Source organism: Leptodactylus fuscus, chromosome 7 (assembly GCF_031893055.1).
Source record: "Leptodactylus fuscus isolate aLepFus1 chromosome 7, aLepFus1.hap2, whole genome shotgun sequence".
NCBI lineage: Eukaryota > Metazoa > Chordata > Amphibia > Anura > Leptodactylidae > Leptodactylus > Leptodactylus fuscus.
Window position 1 is genome coordinate 132,628,326 of NC_134271.1, and position 22,055 is coordinate 132,650,380.

The following is a 22,055-nucleotide window of genomic DNA, read 5'->3' on the forward strand; positions in this document are numbered from 1 at the left end:
GTTAGGACTCACCATCTCTGTCTTTCCCTTCCTTCTTAGTTTCAGCATCAGCACTGGGGAATTGCTCAAATAGCAATTCCCTTAAAGAGCACCTTCTTTGAATTCTATTGTTTTACATATCAGGACATAATAAAATAACATCTAGCCTTTGGAAGACCCTAAAATAAGAAAAATCCAACCTTAGACTAAAAACAGCACAGAAAAGATCAGGGAGGTTTCACACCTGCACTCGGTCTCTGCTTTGTGCCCAGTCTCTGTTTTGAAGGTTTCCGTCTTCTGCCCAAGAACCTGGACAGGAGATGGAAACCCAGCAGTCAGTGTCCGCCCGTGAACATCTGGTCTCCTCCATGAAACCCTTTTTTTTTTTTTTAAATTGGACACAAAGTCCTGCATGTCCAGTTAAAAAAAAAAAATGGTTTCGCTGCAGAGAGGCAGAAGACGCTCACGGGCAGACACTTTTTTTGCAAACCGATTCAAATGACTGTTGGTTTCCGTCTCCTGTCCAGTTTCTCGAGCAGAAGATGGAAACCTTCAAAACGGAGACTGGGCGTGAACACACCCTTACACTGTTTGTATTTTTACAAAAAAAATAAGGAAAGGCCAAGTGTGAAAAACTAAATGCTGCCAATGAATAAATAGCTTGAAGAAACACCTTTAACAGCAATAACTTGAAGTTGTTTTGTTGTATAATTGTTTTTCTCACTCTTTTTGCATCATGTTGCTTCAGGTTATTGAAATTGATGTGCATTCATTTCTGCACAACTCTTTTATGGTCCCAACACAATATTTCAATTGGATCGAGTTCAGTACTTTGACTGAGCCATTGCAATATCTTTATACTATTTTTTCTTTGCTTGGGATCATTATCCCGTTGCATGACCAAGTTCAACAAGCTTTAACTGTTGAATACAAGACCCCACATTCTTCTCTAGAATAGTTCATGGTCAACTCAATGTCTGACATTCTGCATTTCTATTTATCATATTAATGTGGCACAAACACTGGACACATAAAAATCTATGTTTAGGTCAAATGGAAGGTTTCAACACAACGACCCTAACGGAATTTGTCTTCTTGGGATTTTCCAGTTTTCTTGAATATCAGAACTTCCTCTTCTGCGCGGTTCTTCTGGCATATATCACTTGTGTTCTTGGAAACATCACTATCTTTGTGTTAATAAGAATTGAGTCTTCTCTTCACACCCCAATGTACTTTTTCATCAGTACCTTTGCAGTTTTGGAAATATTTTTTGTCTCTGTAACTGTCCCAAACCTATTGGCTATCCTCATTCAGACTGAGAAGACCATCTCGTTTTTTGGTTGTTTGACTCAGCTGTATGCCTTCAATGGTCTGGGAACAACAGAATGCTTCCTTCTATCTGTGATGGTCTTTGATCGATACCTAGCTATTACCAATCCGTTACGTTATTCTTCTATCATGAACAGTCAATTCTGTTATAAGTTGGCCATCTTGCCATGGTTTTTAGGTTTCACCATACCTTTATTTGCTACAGTTGAGACTTTTCTTTTGGACTTCTGTGGACCAAACAAGATTGACCACTTCTTCTGTGACCTGTCAGCAGTGCAAAATTTAGCATGCTCTGACCCATTTGTTAGTAATATCACTACAGTTGCGGCAAGTTTTTTTTCAATAGTTTTGCCGTTCTTTGCTTTAGTGGGGTTCTATATCCGTATCATATATACTGTGCTGAAGATTAAAAGCAAAGAGGGTAAAAAGAAAGCCTTTTCTACTTGTTCGTCCCATCTTATTGTAGCGTCTCTGTTCTATGGCTCAGCTATTATTGTATATGTCAGGCCTAAAGGTAGCCACTACGACAAGTTTCTTGCCCTCACATACACAGTGGTGACCCCCGTCTTAAATCCATTTATCTATACCTTTAGAAATAGAGAGGTAAAGAATGCTATTAGAAAAGTAACAAGACTATCAGGTTATCATGAGGTTTCAATGTTAACAAGTCACACAACTTCATGAAACTTTCAGGGATCAGGGTCTTCAGGTATCCAAATGTTCACATAAAAATGTCACCTTTTGCTTGTCACAATGTAATTTTTTTTTTTTTTTAATTTCCTTCATTTACTTTGGCATTTCATTTCCTTGTCTTGTCTTTACACAGTAAGTACCAGGAAATTACTGTTGGATAAATTACTCAGTCCCTCTGAGAATGTCTCTGGGATGGAGGGAGCTATGAGGTCCCATGAATATATTTGTACTTGATGCGCAAAAAAAATATTCATTAAATAATCAACTTTTTAATTGAGTCTACAGAGGTGACCTTCATCAGACATGGATTTCATATACAGAAGCAGAGAGGTGTGGAGAGGTGGCAATGGTGGCTAAGTGTAAAGCACTTCGATATTCTGCGTTTGATGAAGGCTGCCTTTATAAAACAAAATGTTACAAGAATAAATTGCCCCTTTTGTTCATAAAAGGAGTATATTTTGTGGTTCAAGTGGCCATTAATAAATAGACCCTTAATATTTCACAATTTTACACGTAAACTGCAATTTACCCGAATATAAGCCGACCCCCCTAATTTTACCACAAAAAAACTGGGAAAACTTATTGACTCGAGTATAAGCCGAGGGGGGAAATGCAGCAGCTACTGGAAAATTTCAAAAATTAAAATGGCCGGAGTTTTTGGGTGCAGTAGGTGCTGGGGAAGGGGAGGGGGTGTTTTGGTTGTCTGTCTGCCCCTTCCCTGAGCTTGAGGACTGTTTTTTTGTTCCTCCACTTGGAATTCAGTCTGGCTGAATATAGGGATCTGCAGTGCTCCTATTAACCCCTTCATGACGAAATATGAGCAGTGCAGATACCCTATACTTAGCCTGGATGTAGTCAGGCTGAATTCTAAGTGTGTGGGGAGGGGGGAGACACTCAGTCTCGGGGAAGGGGCAGTTAGACAACATTTTTTTTCCGGCATTTACCATACAGGAAAAATATATTTATAGGTATGTAGAGCGGCTGTTTTTGGACAAAGGGATAACTAACGTGTATATGTTTCACAGTGTTAGTATTGAATGTGTTCTAGTGAAAGGGGGAGGATTTGAATTTTTAATACTTTTTATTTACTAATAATTTATTTTCACTTTTTTTTATTTTTTATTTTTTTTTTATTAGACCCCCTAGGGGTCTTGAACACATTGCAAAGATTCAACAGACTGGGACCAAAATCTTCAGAAGGTTTGGCAAGGAGAAGCGCTCATATGATTGGATAACGATATGTTTATTAAGGCACATTGCAAAGATTGTCATTTCTTTTTCAGGCTGCATAGAGCAGCCTACAAAAGAGAGGCACTGCCGGCTGGGAGCCTTTACAGGAGCTCTGAATGGAATCCCCAGTCTGCGGGACCTGAAAGAGAACTGTAGGATAGTTCATAGGATCCCTCCTCCCTCCCTCGTACCGGGACATTGTAGAACATCTCCGCTGTAACACTTACAGTGGAGATGTTCTAGCTCTGATTGCAGGCATGTTTGCAGGGAGCTCCAAGGTTCTGGTTGGTATAGTGACGGCTCTGAAGCAGAGCGGCGCCATTATAGTTACAGACCCGGCATTCAGACCTGGCATACAGACACCGGGGCAAGTGCCAGACCACAGCATCGCCACGCTCCTAGCAGGAGTGTAATGATGCTGATCATTTCAAACTGCAGAAGTACTTACGGTACTAGCAGGAACGCAGATACACGCCAGGTGCAGGCCTAAGCTTATGTGGCCACGTCACCCGGCGTGTGCTGGAGTGTGTGTGGGGGGGGGGCTGTATTTCGGCCCTGCTCGCAGAAGTACCGTAAGTACTTCTGCAGTTTGAAATTATCAGCATCGCTATGCCCCTGCTACGAGCGTGGTGATGCTGCGGCCCGGCACCTGTCCCGGTGTCTATATGCCGGTCCGGATGCCGAGTCTACAACTATATTACCGTAATGACCCGAGTATAAGCCGAGGCCAACTTTTTCAGCACAAAAACTGTGCTGAAAAACTCGGCTTATACTCGAGTATATACAGGTAATAATTAGAGATGAGCGAACACTAAAATGTTCGAGGTTCGAAATCTGATTCGAACAGCCGCTCACTGTTCGACTGTTTGAACGGGTTTCGAACCCCATTATAGTCTATGGGGGGAAATGCTCATTTCAGGGGTAGGCAACATTTGATCAAAATCTACTTACCAAGTCCATGAGTGAGGGTCGGGCTGGATTCTTCTCCCTGCGCAGCGTCCCGCGTCCTCTTCCGGCCTTGAATTCACTCTGCTAGGCATCGGGCCTAGGCATAGCCGACTGCGCATGTGCGGGCATGCGCAGTCGGCTCTGCCCAGGCCCGATGCCTAAGCAGAGTGAATTCAGAGCCGGAAGAGGACGCGGCAACGCTGCGCAGGGAGAAGACTTCTAAAGGTGAGAGAAGAACCAGCATTGATTGGCAATGTATAGCATTCTGCCAATCAACGCTGGTTCTGCATCGAATCCTAACTTCAAACAGCTAGTAGTACGAGTATTTTGAATACCGTAGCATTCGATCGAATACCTACTCGATATCGAATACTACATGCTTATCTCTAGTAATAATTAGAGATGAGCGAACACTAAAATGTTCGAGGTTCGAAAATTCGATTCGAACAGCCGCTCAATGTTCGTGTGTTTCGAACGGGTTTCGAACCCCATTATAGTCTATGGGGAACAGATACTCGTTAGGGGGGAAACCCAAATCCGTGTCTGGAGGGTCACCAAGTCCACTATGACACCACAGGAAATGATACCAACACCTCTGGAATGACACTGGGACAGCAGGGGAAGCATGTCTGGGGGCATCTAACACACCAAAGACCCTCTATTACCCCAACATCACAGCCTAACAACTACACACTTTACACACTCAATACCACCTCTCTGACAGTAGGAAAACACCTTGAAACATGTGTATTTGGCACTTGCAGTGAGGAGAGCTTGTCACCAGCAGTGAATTTGGCCCTTGTAGTAGGTTGAGGTTGGCACCAACATTTGTTTTGAAAATCAGGGTGGATTGAGCCTCTAACCAGCAGAGTTTGTGCAAATTCATGGTGGAGGGAGCCTCTAAACACCCCAGTTTGGGCAAATTCATGGTGGAGGGAGCCTCTAAAAACCCCAGTTTGGACCAATTCATGGTGAGGGAGCCTCTAACCAGCCCAGTTTGGGCAAATTCATGGTGAGGGAGCCTCTAAAAAACCCAGTTTGGACCAATTCATGGTGGAGGGAGCCTCTAACCAGCCCAGTTTGGGCAAATTCATGGTGGAGGGAGCCTCTAACCAGCCCAGTTTGGACCAATTAATGGTGGAGGGAGCCTCTAACCAGCCCAGTTTGGACCAATTACATGGTGGAGGGAGCCCTCTATCACCACCCCAGTTTGACCAATTCATGGTGGAGGGAGCCTCTAAACAGCCCAGTTTGGGCAAATTCATGGTGGAGGAGCCTCCTCTAAAAACCCAGTTTGGACCAATTCATGGTGGAGGGAGCCTAACCAGCCAGTTTGGACCAATTAATGGTGGAGGGAGCCTCTAAACAGCCAAGTTTGGACCAATTCATGGTGGAGGGAGCCTCTAAAAACCCCAGTTTGGACCAATTCATGGTGGAGGGAGCTCTAACCAGCCCAGTTTGGGCAATTCATGGTGGAGGGAGCCTCTAAACAGCCCAGTTTGGGCAAATTCATGGTGGAGGGAGCTCTCTCAACAGCCCAGTTTGGACCAATTAATGGGAGGAGCTCTCAAACCAGCCCAGTTTGGGACCAATTAATGGTGGAGGGAGCCTCTAAACAGCCAAGTTTTGGGAAATTCATGGTGGAGGGAGCCTCTAACCAGCCCAGTTTGGACCAATTCATGGTGGAGGGAGCCTCTAAACAGCCCAGTTTGGGCAAATTCATGGTGGAGGGAGCCTCCTAAAAAACCCAGTTTGGACCAATTCATGGTGAGCCACTTAATTCCAGCCCAGTTTGGACCAATTAATGGTGGAGGGAGCCCTCTAAACAGCCAAGTTTGGACCAATTCATGGTGGAGGGAGCCTCTAAAACCCCAGTTTGGACCAATTCATGGTGAGGGAGCCTCTAACCCCAGCCCAGTTTGGGCAACATTCATGGTGGAGGGAGCCTCTAACCAGCCCAGTTTGGACCAATTAATGGTGGAGGGAGCCTCTAAACAGCCAAGTTTGGACCAATTCATGGTGGAGGGAGCCTCTAAAACCCCAGTTTGGACCAATTCATGGTGGAGGGAGCCTCTAACCAGCCCAGTTTGGGCAAATTCATGGTGGAGGGAGCCTCTAAACAGCCCAGTTTGGGCACATTCATGGTGGAGGGAGCCTCTAACCAGCCCAGTTTGGACCAATTAATGGTGGAGGGAGCCGCTAAACAGCCCAGTTTGGACCAATTCATGGTGGAGGGAGCCTCTAAAAACCCCAGTTTGGACCAATTCATGGTGGAGGGAGCCTCTAAACAGCCCAGTTTGGGCAAATTCATGGTGGAGGGAGCCTCTAACCAGCCCAGTTTGGACCAATTAATGGTGGAGGGAGCCGCTAAACAGCCCAGTTTGGACCAATTCATGGTGGAGGGAGCCTCTAACCAGCCCAGTTTGGGCAAATTCATGGTGGAGGGAGCCTCTAACCAGCCCAGTTTGGGCAAATTCATGGTGGAGGGAGCCTCTAACCAGCCCAGTTTGGACCAATTAATGGTGGAGGGAGCCGCTAAACAGCCCAGTTTGGACCAATTCATGGTGGAGGGAGCCTCTAAAAAACCCAGTTTGGACCAATTCATGGTGGAGGGAGCCTCTAACCAGCCCAGTTTGGACCAATTAATGGTGGAGGGAGCCTCTAAACAGCCAAGTTTGGACCAATTCATGGTGGAGGGAGCCTCTAAAAACCCCAGTTTGGACCAATTCATGGTGGAGGGAGCCTCTAACCAGCCCAGTTTGGGCAAATTCATGGTGGAGGGAGCCTCTAACCAGCCCAGTTTGGACCAATTAATGGTGGAGGGAGCCTCTAAACAGCCAAGTTTGGACCAATTCATGGTGGAGGGAGCCTCTAAAAACCCCAGTTTGGACCAATTCATGGTGGAGGGAGCCTCTAACCAGCCCAGTTTGGGCAAATTCATGGTGGAGGGAGCCTCTAAACAGCCCAGTTTGGGCACATTCATGGTGGAGGGAGCCTCTAACCAGCCCAGTTTGGACCAATTAATGGTGGAGGGAGCCGCTAAACAGCCCAGTTTGGACCAATTCATGGTGGAGGGAGCCTCTAAAAACCCCAGTTTGGACCAATTCATGGTGGAGGGAGCCTCTAAACAGCCCAGTTTGGGCAAATTCATGGTGGAGGGAGCCTCTAACCAGCCCAGTTTGGACCAATTAATGGTGGAGGGAGCCGCTAAACAGCCCAGTTTGGACCAATTCATGGTGGAGGGAGCCTCTAACCAGCCCAGTTTGGGCAAATTCATGGTGGAGGGAGCCTCTAAACAGCCCAGTTTGGGCAAATTCATGGTGGAGGGAGCCTCTAACCAGCCCAGTTTGGACCAATTAATGGTGGAGGGAGCCGCTAAACAGCCCAGTTTGGACCAATTCATGGTGGAGGGAGCCTCTAAAAAACCCAGTTTGGACCAATTCATGGTGGAGGGAGCCTCTAAAAAACCCAGTTTGGACCAATTCATGGTGGAGGGAGCCTCTAAAAAACCCAGTTTGGACCAATTCATGGTGGAGGGAGCCTCTAACCAGCCCAGTTTGGACCAATTAATGGTGGAGGGAGCCGCTAAACAGCCCAGTTTGGACCAATTCATGGTGGAGGGAGCCTCTAAAAACCCCAGTTTGGACCAATTCATGGTGGAGGGAGCCTCTAAACAGCCCAGTTTTGGCAAATTCATGGTGGAGGGAGCCTCTAACCAGCAGAGTTGGTGGAAATCAGGGTGGAGGGAGCCTCTAACCAGCAGAGTTGGGGGAAATCAGGGTGGAGGGAGCCTAGTATTAGCAGAATTGTGCAACGCTTATGGTGGATGAGTATGAGGATGCGGAGGAATTGGAGAGGTTGAGTACAGACATGGAGTTTCATGTTGGGGTGCTTTACACAGGTGGGCACAAAAATGACGGCTCTACCCAGTGGTGGTTCATTTTTATCAAAGTGAGCCGGTCGGCACTCTCAGCTGACAGACGGGTGCGCTTGTCAGTGATGATGCCACCGGCTGCACTGAACACCCTCTCAGATAGGACGCTGGCGGCAGGACAGGACAGCACCTCCAAGGCATATAGGGCAAGTTCAAGCCACAGGTCCAACTTCGACACCCAATACGTGTAGGGCGCAGAGGGGTCGGAGAGGACAGGGCTGTGGTCGGAAAGGTATTCCCGCAACATGCGCCTATACTTCTCACGCCTGGTGACACTAGGACCCTCCGTGGCGGCACTTTGGCGAGGGGGTGCCATCAAGGTGTCCCAGACCTTAGACAGTGTGCCCCTCGTTTGTGTGGACCGGTGAGAACTTGGTTGCCTACTGGAGGAACTGCCCTCCCTGCCGCCAACGTCACATGCTGGAAACATCTCCATCATATTCTGCACCAATTGCCTGTGGCAAGCATTGATGCGATTGGCCCTCCCCTCTACCGGAATAAAAGACGAGATGTTGTTTTTATACCGGGGGTCAAGGATAGCAAAGATCCAGTACTGGTTGTCCTCCATGATTTTGACAATACGCTTGTCGGTTGTAAAGCACCCCAACATGAACTCAGCCATGTCTGCCACAGTGTTAGTTGGCATGACTCCTCTGGCCCCACCGGAAAGTTCAATCTCCATTTCCTCCTCATCCTCCATGTCTACCCATCCGCGCTGCAACAATGGGACGATTCGAAGTTGCCCGGAAGCCTCCTGTATCACCATCACATCATCGGACAACTCTTCTTCCTCCTCCTCCTCCTCCTCCTCCTCCTCCTCCTCCATTAAACGCAGTGAAGCGGACAGATGTGTGGACCTACTCTCCAGCTGTGACGGATCGGATGCTATCCCTAACTCCTCTGTGTGATCTGAGTTATCCCTGATGTCAATCAGGGATTCTCTCAGAACACACAAGAGCGGGATTGTAAGGCTCACCATCGCATCCTCAGAGCTCACCCTCCTTGTGGACTCCTCAAAGACCCGTAGGATGTCACAAAGGTCTCTCATCCATGGCCACTCATGGATGTGAAACTGAGGCAGCTGACTTTGTGGCACCCTAGGGTTTTGTAGCTGGTATTCCATCAAAGGTCTCTGCTGCTCAACCACTCTATTCAACATCTGAAACGTTGAGTTCCAGCGTGTGGGGACGTCGCACAAAAGCCGGTGTTGTGGCACATGCAGGCGTTGCTGGAGAGATTTTAAGCTAGCAGCGGCTACTGTCGACTTGCGAAAGTGGGCGCACATGCGCCGCACTTTCACCAGTAGCTCTGGAACATTGGGGTAGCTCTTTAGGAAACGTTGCACCACTAGGTTGAAGACGTGGGCCAGGCATGGAACATGTTGGAGTCCGGCAAGCTCCAGAGCTGCTACCAGGTTCCGGCCGTTATCACAAACGACCATGCCTGGGCCCAGGTGCAGCGGCTCAAACCATATTGCCGTCTCATCGAGGAGGGCATCCCTCACCTCGGAGGCAGTGTGCTGTCTGTCCCCCAAGCTGATCAGCTTCAGCACAGCCTGCTGACGTCTACCAACGCCAGTGCTGCAACGTTTCCAACTCGTAGCTGGGGTCAATCTAACAGCGGAGGAGGAGGCGGTGGCGGAGGAGGAGGCGGTGGCGGAGGAGGAGGAGGAGGAGGGGGGTGTTCTTCTCGTGTCCCTGCCAGGAATGTTAGGCGGGGAGACGAGGTACACCGGGCCAGTTTGGGAAGCAGTCCCAGCCTCAACTACATTCACTAAGTGTGCCGTCAGTGAAATGTAGCGTCCCTGTCCGCATGCACTTGTCCACGCGTCGGTGGTCAAGTGGACCTTTGTGCAAAGCGCGGAACTAAGGGCCCGCCTGATGTTGAGTGACACGTGCTGGTGCAAGGCGGGGACGGCACACCGGGAGAAGTAGTGACGGCTAGGGACGGCATAGCGAGGTGCCGCAGTTGCCATCAGGTCCAGGAAGGCGGGAGTTTCAACAAGCCGGAACGCCAACATCTCCTGGGCCAGCAGTTTAGCGATGTTGGCGTTCAAGGCTTGCGCGTGTGGGTGGTTAGCAGTGTATTTCTGCCGCCGCTCCAATGTCTGAGAGATGGTGGGTTGTTGTAAAGAAACGCCTGATGGTGCCTTTGATGGTGCAGGAGAAGGAGATAAGACAGGAACAGGGGAGGATGAGGGAGAAGTCAACAAAGTGGCGGAGGCAGATGAAGTGGTGTCCTGGCTCGTCCTCTGGAGTGCATCGCCAGCACAGTCAGCAGTGGCAGTGGCAGAGGCAGAGGCAGTGGCAGAGGCAGTGGCAGTGGCGTGAACGGCAGGCGGCCTTTGTCCTGCCGTTGCTGCCTGCCACTGATTCCAGTGCTTGGATTCCAAATGACGGCGCATTGAAGTAATGGACAGGTTGCTCTTCTCAGAGCCCCTAATCAATTTCGAGAGGCAAATTGTGCAGACAACACTATATCTGTCCTCGGCGCATTCCTTGAAAAAACTCCACACCTTCGAGAAACGTGCCCTCGAGGTGGGAGTTTTTCGGGGCTGGGTACGAACTGGAACATCTTGGGAGATTCCGGGTGTGGCCTGGCTTCGCCTAAGCTGCTGACCTCTGCCTCTGCCTCTAGCTACCCTTTTTGGTGCTGCACCTGCCTCAACATCCACACTACTTTCCCCGCTTGACATCCCCCCTGTCCAGGTCGGGTCAGTGTCCTCATCATCCACCACTTCCTCTTCCAACTCCTGTCTCATCTCCTCCTCCCGCACAATGCGCCGGTCAACTGGATGCCCTGACGGCAACTGCGTCACATCATCGTCGATGAGGGTGGGTTGCTGGTCATCCACCACCAAATCGAACGGAGATGGAGGAGACTCTAGTGTTTGAGCATCTGGACACAGATGCTCCTCTGTTAGGTTCGTGGAATCGTGACGTGGAGAGGCAGGTTGAGGGACAATGAAAGGAGCGGAGAACAGCTCTGGGGAGCAGGGACAGTTTGGGTTATTGTTCTGTAAAGCTTCGGAATTTTGGGAGGAAGGAAGACAAGACTGTTGGGTAATAGGAGGAGAGGAGGCAGAGTCTGACTGGCTGCTGGACAATGTGCTGTAAGCGTTCTCTGACAGCCATTGCAAGACCTGTTCCTGGTTCTCGGGCCTACTAAGGTTTGTACCCTGCAGTTTAGTTAATGTGGCAAGCAACCCTGGCACTGTGGAGTGGCGCAATGCTTGCTGCCCCACAGGAGTAGGCACGGGACGCCCTGTGGCTTCACTGCTACCTTGCTCCCCAGAACCATTCCCCCGACCTCGCCCACGGCCTCGTCCACGTCCCTTTCCGGGAGCCTTGCGCATTTTGAATTCCTAGTTAGAAATTGGCACTGTATACCAGTAGTAAAAATTGTGGGTGCACGTAACCACAATATATTCTTTGAATTACCAGTCAGAAACTGGCACTATATGGCAGTAGCAAGAAATGAGGGTATTTGTATTCCCAATATATTCTTTGAATTCCCAGTCAGACAATGGCACTGTATACCAGTAGTAAAAATTGTGGGTGCACGTAACCACAATATATTCTTTGAATTACCAGTCAGAAACTGGCACTATATGGCAGTAGCAAGAAATGAGGGTATTTATAACCCCAATATATTCTTTGAATTCCCAGTCAGACAATGGCACTGTATACCAGTAGTAAAAATTGTGGGTGCACGTAACCACAATATATTCTTTGAATTACCAGTCAGACACTGGCACTATATGGCAGTAGCAAGAAATGAGGATATTTGTATTCCCAATATATTCTTTGAATTCCCAGTCAGACAATGGCACTGTATACCAGTAGTAAAAATTGTGGGTGCACGTAACCACAATATATTCTTTGAATTACCAGTCAGAAACTGGCACTATATGGCAGTAGCAAGAAATGAGGGTATTTATAACCCCAATATATTCTTTGAATTCCCAGTCAGACAATGGCACTGTATACCAGTAGTAAAAATTGTGGGTGCACGTAACCACAATATATTCTTTGAATTACCAGTCAGAAACTGGCACTATATGGCAGTAGCAAGAAATGAGGGTATTTATAACCCCAATATATTCTTTGAATTCCCAGTCAGACAATGGCACTGTATACCAGTAGTAAAAATTGTGGGTGCACGTAACCACAATATATTCTTTGAATTCCCAGTCAGACACTGGCACTACATACCAGTAGCAAGAAATGAGGGTATTTGTATTCCCAATATATTCTTTGAATTCCCAGTCAGACAATGGCACTGTATACCAGTAGTAAAAATTGTGGGTGCACGTAACCCCCATATATTCTTTGAATTCCCAGTCAGAAACTGGCACTATATGGCAGTAGCAAGAAATGAGGGTATTTGTATTCCCAATATATTCTTTGAATTCCCAGTCAGACAATGGCACTGTATACCAGTAGTAAAAATTGTGGGTGCACGTAACCACAATATATTCTTTGAATTACCAGTCAGAAATTGGCACTATATGGCAGTAGCAAGAAATGAGGGTATTTATAACCCCAATATATTCTTTGAATTCCCAGTCAGACAATGGCACTGTATACCAGTAGTAAAAATTGTGGGTGCACGTAACCCCAATATATTCTTTGAATTCCCAGTCAGACACTGGCACTATATGGCAGTAGCAAGAAATGAGGGTATTTGTATTCCCAATATATTCTTTGAATTCCCAGTCAGACACTGGCACTATATACCAGTAGCAAGAAATGAGGGTATTTGTATTCCCAATATATTCTTTGAATTCCCAGTCAGACAATGGCACTGTATACCAGTAGTAAAAATTGTGGGTGCACGTAACCCCCATTTATTCTTTGAATTCCCAGTCAGAAACTGGCACTATATGGCAGTAGCAAGAAATGAGGGTATTTATAACCCCAGTATATTCTTTGAATTCCCAGTCAGACAATGGCACTGTATACCAGTAGTAAAAATTGTGGGTGCACGTAACCCCAATATATTCTTTGAATTCCCAGTCAGACACTGGCACTATATGGCAGTAGCAAGAAATGAGGGTATTTGTATTCCCAATATATTCTTTGAATTCCCAGTCAGACAATGGCACTGTATACCAGTAGTAAAAATTGTGGGTGCACGTAACCACAATATATTCTTTGAATTACCAGTCAGAAACTGGCACTATATGGCAGTAGCAAGAAATGAGGGTATTTGTATTCCCAATATATTCTTTGAATTCCCAGTGAGACAATGGCACTATATGGCAGTAGCAAAAATAGTGGGTGTATATAGCCCCAATTCTATTGCTAGGGGACTTGCAGGGTATTTCTGGGGTGAAGGTGGGGGGGCACACCGTTGGAACGGGTATCGGGGGTATATATCGGGTATACGGGAATACACTGTCAGTGTGTTCCATTCAGGATCCTGGGAAAGCTGGGTTGCGGCGATTGAGCCCGTCAGTGCCACGTTACACTGACAAGCTTCTCCCTGGAATTTAGCTCTTATAAGAGCTGTTGGTTGTCTTCTCCTTCCTATCCTAGCCTGTCCCTGCCTACCCAGAATCTAAGCCCTAGCTAGCTGGACGGAAACCTCCGTCCTCGGTGAATTGCAAGCTCAGAATGACGCGAACCTGGGCGGCGCTGTTCTTTTAAATTAGAGGTCACATGTTTTCGGCAGCCAATGGGTTTTGCCTACTTTTCTCAACGTCACCGGTGTCGTAGTTCCTGTCCCACCTACCCTGCGCTGTTATTGGAGCAAAAAAGGCGCCAGGGAAGGTGGGAGGGGAATCGAGTAATGGCGCACTTTACCACGCGGTGTTCGATTCGATTCGAACATGCCGAACAGCCTAATATCCGATCGAACATGAGTTCGATAGAACACTGTTCGCTCATCTCTAGTAATAATCATTAATCATTTTAAAAGCACAGATTTCAGCTATATCACAACTGCAATGTGTAAACAAAATCGAAATCCAAAATTAGTTGATAATTGTTATTAGAGATGAGCGGATCGAAGTTGACAAAGTAGAATTCGATCCAAATCGAATATCCAAATATTTGATTTGCATCAAATCTGGATCTCCTCACACTCCGTGGTAGCAAATTGCATTTTTTCTAAAACAGCTGTTGCACATGTTAGGACACGGGGCAAGAAACTCTAGGAACGCGGGATCACCCACAATGCCTTGTGTTCAGCCAATCATCAGCCAGCCCTGTAATGTCATAGCCCCTTAACCTCTTTGTGACTGTCCACAGCATCGGCAGCAGGTTTCAGCTGTAATTGACAGCTAACACCCTACCACATAACCCCAAGTCGGAGCACAGATCCAATAGGGGGTTATAAACCCTTTTATGTCGGAGTCAAATACAACTACAGCATCCAAGGGGTTCAGCCATGCTACATGTTCTCCTTGACACCCCCACACCGAAATTGGGGGGTGCTGCTATACATCTTCTGAAGCCCGGTCTGGTCAATGACCCCAGGCTTCTAGTAGCCTCCAGTACCCGGTTAATCCTGCCCAGAAGTGAGGAAGTCAGCCTATTCATCTGCATAGACTGACTTCCTCTATACAATGCAATACATGAGTATTGCAGTCTATAGTGCTGAACCAGCTATTAGTGCATCACGGGTTCAGGTCCCCTAGGGGGTCATCACTAAAAACCACTGCAAGGCACAGTATCCTACACCATGATACAGGATCTCTGCAGCCAGGAAATAGTTGGGTTTTTTAACGCAATTCTCCGCAAATTATTTTGAATCAAATTGAAATGGAAAATTCGAGAAGCTGCCAAATTAAATTTTCGCTCATCTCTAATTGTTATAAACATACTAGAGATGGGCGAACATCTGAAGATTTTTTTGTTTCATGTTTGTGTGGTTTAATTTCAAGATTAGTTTCCGGTTGAATGTATTTGTTGCTAATTGGAGTAAATTGACTTCAAACTTAGTGAATGACACTGTTAGGAGTCCATCTATATATATATATATATATATATAACTCAAATTCTGTAGTAGTCTGCTCTATACAAATCCACAGTTCTTGCCCGATTTGGGTGAAATTTGTCCCCTCTCCACCCACAGGAGCAGAATACTGCGCATGTTACATCTCGCTAGCGTCCCCCCATCATGAGATTGTGGCCCCCGAAGTTAGGCCCTATACATATAATGGGGAAATGTGAAAGTGAAAGCGCTGAGGGGAAACAACAGTTGTGACTGACAGGGACGGATTATAGCGACAGCGCCAAAGAGTCGTTGCTGAAGGGGCCGCACCGCCACACATAACACACAAACATTTCGCAAACACCATATATACATCACAAAGACAGCACACATACACCAACCCATAAGCACAACACCACACAAATGCCACAACACTCCACACAAACACCAGACCACTCTAGACACACACAACACAAACACCACCCCACAAATACCACATGCACCCAAACACACACGCATGCATTCACGCAAACACACTCGGATGGATGCACACTATACACATGGATGAACAGAGCACACATAACTGCTGCACGCATAGACACTTGCACTGCGCACACACAAACACATGGATCACACGCGCACATACATGCATAAATATACATGGACCACACACGTGCATGTACACACGTGTACATACCCATGGATCACATGCATGTACAGACACACACACGGACCACACACGTGCACACACACACACTTTCACACGCACGCACTGACAAAACATGTCTGGTATCCTTTGTGGCTGCTTGTACACTAAAGTGTTCTTCGTGGGCATCCAGGCCAGGGATTTTGCAATTCCATAGACTTCTTTGTGCACAAAGCTGTAAATTTTGCAGGTTGCATAGAAGTCTATGGAGCTGTAAAATCCACGGCCCAGAGACCCGTGAAAAATCCTGCAGTGTGCAAGCAGCCTTAGGGAGTGTTCACACTTCCGTCGGTGTCCGACAGGTAGTGTCCGCTCAAAATCTGTCACGGACATCAGGAGCGGACACTAGCTGTGTCCATGACACCTGTCATTCATTTCAATGGGCATCAGGTGCGTTCTTTTGCACTCTCTGCCCGTCCTTCCCTGTCTGCAAGTGAAGATGTCTGACTTCTCAAGCGGACAGAAGAACCCTGCATGCATCCGCCTGAAGACACTCCCTCCCAACTAGCCTCATTCATTTGGGCCTAATCCAGAGCGGAGTGCGCGCACTGCACCAGCATCCAGACCGAGGCCAGACGTGAGCAGCGGTGAGCATTTTATGCTCTCCGCCATGAAAGTTTTTTTTAAACCAGACACAGAGTACTGCATGTCCAACTCTGTGTTCGGTTTTAAAAAAATGGTTCCGCGGCAGAGAGCACAAAACGCTCACCGGCACTCACGGCCGAACATCTCTCAAACCCATTCAAATGAATGAGTATGAAAGAGTCCTGCAGGTTTCCGTCTCCTGCCTCTGTTTTGTGCAGGAAACGGAAACTTGCATGAACCGGGCGCAGATGTGAACGAGCCCTAACTCTTTGGTCCGTGAACTACTTATACATTACACTGGAGGGAGGGGGAACGGGTGCACTATATTATTAATTGGGTGTAAAGGTTTTATATGTTTGTGTAAGGGGCAGAAATTAAAATCTTTGATAAACAAAATAGTTAAAAAAAATTGCTGTAATAGTTTATACTACATAATATATAATGAATATGTAAAATCAATAAATATGTTGAAATTAAAGAAAAAGTTGTTGTTCACATCAATGTTACGACAAATTAGTGCCAAAATAATAAAAATTTAAAGCGGAAAAAAAAGATTTACTGTAGCTCTGAGAATGGCAATTTCACTGTGACACTGAAAATTTTACTTTAGCATAACCAACAATTTAATATATTTTACGAGAGCGAAGCCGCGGAGATTCTACTAGTATATATAAAAAAGAGATTATTTTTAGAGATGAGCGAAAACTGTTTGGATCAGCCGATCCGAACAGCACGCTCCCATAGAAATGAATGGAAGCACCTGTGACACTGACTTTGCCGGCGACCGGCCGGCGTCACAGGTGCTTCCATTCATTTCTATGGGTGCGTGCTGTTCGGATCGGCTGATCCAAACAGTGTTCACTCATCTCTAATTATTTTGATATGAAACTATATATCCAGTATTTTATTTTTTGATGCATTGTAAAAAAGAAAGAGAAAGTTGTATGCCAAAATGACGCTCAGATGCAGACCATTTTGTTTTCTTTTTTTTTTTTTAGCACAATTCTCCCGAATTATAACTAATCATATGCTAAATAGCTGTAGGTCAAATTCTGTATGAGATAGCCAAGATGATTGTCTATAAAATGACGGTAGTGGATGGTGAGATATGGAGCCTGAAAGTCACACGTTCTAAACATTGTTACTAGAGATGAGCAAGTAGTACTCGATCGAGTAGGTATTCGATCGACTACTATGGTATTCAAAATACTCGTACTCGATCGAGTACCACTCGCTGTTCGAATGTAAAAGTTCGATGCAGAACCAGCATTGATTGGTCGAATGCTATACAGTCGGCCAATCAACGCTGGTTCTTCTCCTACCTTTAGAAGTCTTCTCCGTGCAGCTTCCCCGCGGCGTCTTCCGGCTCTGCATTCACTCTGCCAGGCATCGGGCCTGGGCAGAGCCAACTGCGCATGTCCGCTTGTAGTGCCTGATGCCTGGCAGAGTGAATGAAGAGCCGGAAGACGCCGCAGGGACGCTGCAAGGAGAAGACTTGGGCGCATGCGCAGTAGCACGCGGCTTCTACTACGGCTACTGCGCATGCGCCCAGGCTATTTTTTTTTATCAGTGTCCGCGAGCAAGCGCCGGAGGAGGACGAGACCCGAAGACATTGGAGGAAGAAGAGGCGGGGAAGAAGATGAAGACACACCCTGAATGCCCGCCCAGCGTGCACGATCCGTAAGTAGAGCACATTCTTTTTTAGGTTATTATTTTAAAACGGGGGGGTAGTTTAATATAACTTTTACGGTGCCTGAATAGCCTTTTTAAAGGCTATGCACGCATATGTGGGGCTCTATCAGTATGATTTTGCTGATAGAGCCCCTTTAAGACTGGCATAGAATATACCTTGCAAGTTCAGAAAACATTTTGTTAATTTGTATACATTTTTTTTCAAGAATTATCTAGAGTACACATAACACATTAGCTGTACTGGGACCTATTGGTCCTTTAGGGTACTGTGTCATTCCGTAGTTGGTCCTTTAGGGTGCTGAGTAATTCCTTAGTTGGTCCTTTAGGGTGCAGTGCAATTCCTTTGTTGATTCATAATGTAGCATAAAATATCAGATGTGAACAAGTCTTTATGCTAACGTGAAGGCCAACATACAGTTTATACACACGAGCTGTGGAGAATATATTATTTGATTTCTTTTTTTCCTGGACATCTTTTGAGCATTTTTTATTGACTCCTTATGTACCAAGTACTGTATTCTAGAAGATCTTGGATGTGTATTCAGTAATTTGATGAATGTTTTTACAAGGTGTGTAAGATTTATACTCAAATATATCTCACTGGTAAATTGAACTTACTCTGAAAGCTTTACATTGATATGGATTAGATGAGATGCAATTCTGGAGGTTCATCTGGTTCATAATGTAATTTTTACATTTTTCTATATATGCCATACATATGCATTCTTCTAATAAATATACTATATACAGTGTTGGCCAAAAGTATTGGCACCCCTGCAATTCTGTCAGATAATACTCATTTACTTCCAGAAAATGATTGCAATCACAAATTCTTTGGTATTATTATCTTCATTTAATTTGTCTTCAATGGATAACCACAAAAAGAATTGTCAGAAAGCCAAATTGGATATAATTCCCCACCAAACATAAAAAAGGGGATGGACAAAAGTATTGGCACTGTTTGAAAAATCATGTGATGCTTCTCTAATTTGTGTAATTAACAGCATTAAAGATGAGCGAACACTGTTCGGAACAGCCGTTCTGAACAGCACGCTCACAACACGCTCCCATAGAAATGAATGGAAGCAGCCGGCATCGGCTGATCCGAACAGTGTTCGCTCATCTCTAAACAGCACCTGTTATTTACCTGAGGCACCTAACAGGTGGTGGCAAGAACTAAATCACACTTTCAGCCAGTTGAAATGGATTAAAGTTGACTCAACCTCTGTCCTGTGTCCTTGTGTGTACCACATTGAGCATGGAGAAAATAAAGAAGACCAAAGAACTCTCTGAGGACTTGAGAAGCAAAATTGTGAGAATCATGAGCAATCTCAAGGCTACAAGTCCGTCTTCAAAGACCTGGATGTTCCTGTGTCTACCGTGGGCAGTGTCATCAAGAAGTTTAAAGCCCATGACACTGTGGCTGACCATGCCTAGATGTGGACGGAAAAGAAAAATTGACGATTTCAACGCAAGATTGTGCGGATGGTGGATAAAGAACCTCGACTAACATCCAAACAAGTTCAAGCTGCCCTGCAGTCTGAGGGTACAACAGTGTCAACCTGTACTATTCGTCGGCGTCTGAATGAAAAGGGACTGTATGGTAGGAGACCCAGGAAGACCCCACTTCTTACCCAGAGACATAAAAAAGCCAGGCTGGAGTTTGCCAAAACTTACCTGAGAAATCCAAAAACGTTTTGGAAGAATGTTCTCTGGTCAGATGAGACAAAAGTAGAGCTTTTTGGGAAAAGGCATCAACATAGTGTTTACAGGAAAAAAAAGAGGCCTTCAAAGAAAAGAACACGGTCCCTACAGTCAAACATGGCGGAGGTTCCCTGATGTTTTGGGGTTGCTTTGCTGCCTCTGGCACTGGACTGCTTGACCGTGTGCATGGCATTATGAAGTCTGAAGACTACCAACAAATTTTGCAGCATAATGTAGGGCCCAGTGTGAGAAAGCTGGGTCTCCCTCAGAGGTCATGGGTCTTCCAGCAGGACAATGACCCAAAACACACTTCAAAAAGCACTAGAAAATGGTTTGAGAGGAAGCACTGGAGACTTCTAAAGTGGCAGCAATGAGTCCAGACCTGAATCCCATAGATCACCTGTGGAGAGATGGCAGTTTGGAGAAGGCCCCCTTCACATCTCAGGGACCTGGAGCAGTTTGCCAAAGAAGAATGGTCTAAAATTCCAGCAGAGCCATGTAAGAAACTCATTGATGAAGCAGTTGTGCGCAGTTATTTTATCTAAAGGTTGTGCTACCAAATATTAGGCTGAGGGGGCCAATACTTTTGTCCGGCCCATTTTTGGAGTTTTGTGTAAAATGATCAATGATTTTACTTTTTTTCATTCTCTTTTGTGTTTTTTTATTGCAAGCAAAATAAATGAAGATATTAATACCAAAGAGTTTGTGCTTGCAATCATTTTCTGGAAGAAACTGAGTATTATCTGACAGAATTGCAGGGGTGCCAATACTTTTCGCCAACACCGTATCTCATATTTTGTCTTACTGTGGTGTGCCGTGTACCACCAGCCAGGTGTCATGCCAGTTACATGCCAGTTCTTATGTTGCCGCTTTAAAGTTTACCACCAATCACAAAACTACTTTTGATCTGTTAGTTGCCTGCGGCAGATTGGAAAATTCCATCACTTTGGAATTGCTTAAGCTACAATTCCATAACAGAATAGCAAGCCTAAAAAGTAATTTTTTAGAACAGGTACAAAACATTTTGGATAAAAAGCTCTCTCTGAGTGAGCTGGTTCGAGAACTTGCTGAAAGACTTCAAAATGTTAAGTCTGCACAACGCCAAGCTCCTGTTACTACCTCTGCATAAGATGAACCAAAGGTTAATCCACCTGATCGATTTTCTGGTGATCATAAATCTTATATCAATTTTTGTAAGAAATTCAATTGCATTTTCATTTTCATTTAAGACTTCAATCATCAAGGACCTCATCAAGGATAGAGATCAGCGAACAGTAAAATGTTCGAGGTTCGATATTCGTTTCTAGTAGCCCCTCAATATTTGACTACTCAAATTGAATATCGAACCCTATTATAGTCTATGGGGGGAAAATGATCGTTTCATGGGTAGGCAATGTTCAAATTATGCTTACCAAGTCCACGAGTGAGGGTCAGGCTGGATCCTCCGAGAAGTCTTCTCCGTGCAGCGTCCCTGCAGCATCTTCCGGCTCTGAATTCACTCTGCCAGGCATCGGGCCTGGGCAGAGCCAACTGTGCATGCCCCCACTACACGCGGACATGCGCATTCGGTTCTGCCCAGGCCCGATGCCTGGCAGAGTGAATTCAGAACCAGAAGACGCCGTGAGGAAGCTGCACGGAGAAGACTTCTAAAGTTAGGAGAAGAACCAGCGTTGATTGGCCGACTGTATAGCATTCGGCCAATCAATGCTGGTTCTGCATGGTACTTTTACATTTGAATAGCGAGTGGTACTCGATCAAGTACGAGTATTTCGAATACTGTAGTATTCGATCGAATACCTACTCGATTGAGTACTACTCGCTCAAGGACCAAAAAGGGCCTCAGGGACTTCAATAGTCAAGTTCTTATCATCTCTCTATGGCAGGGAAGACTGGGCCTTTTCTTTGGACTCTAGTGTCCTTAAACTTTCCTCTGTAGTTTCTTTATTCACAGCTTTAGATCTCATATGATAAGCCAGATCACATACCTGTGGCTAAATCAAATCCCCATTGACTTTGCCAAGATCTTTGCCCTGTTGAGGACTAAAGCTCTGAAATTAGAGGTTATCTGCAGTCTCTCCATGGAACAATCCAGTTCCTTCCTTTAAAGTTTCACTAAGGATTGTCAAAAAATGTATATTACCTTTTGAATATCTGACTAGATTGACATTAATTGGAACACAAAAAGGGACATTGTCTTATGCACACTTCCCACCCTAAAGACTCCCCTGAATCACCCAAGAAACCCATGAATCTGGGGTCTGCTATTTCTCCATAGAATTGGAAAAATAATCTAAGGACAGGAATTTATATTCTGGA

At 45.7% G+C, this 22,055-nt stretch overlaps 1 protein-coding gene across 1 annotated transcript; it reads left to right on the plus strand.

The window, feature by feature from the left end:
• The first annotated feature begins 1,032 nt into the window (after window positions 1-1,032).
• On the plus strand, window positions 1,033-1,992 carry LOC142214511 (olfactory receptor 6N2-like). The gene has a single exon (XM_075283458.1). It carries the CDS (start codon window positions 1,033-1,035, stop codon window positions 1,990-1,992), a length of 960 nt encoding a protein of 319 aa, XP_075139559.1.
• The last annotated feature ends 20,063 nt before the right edge of the window (window positions 1,993-22,055 follow it).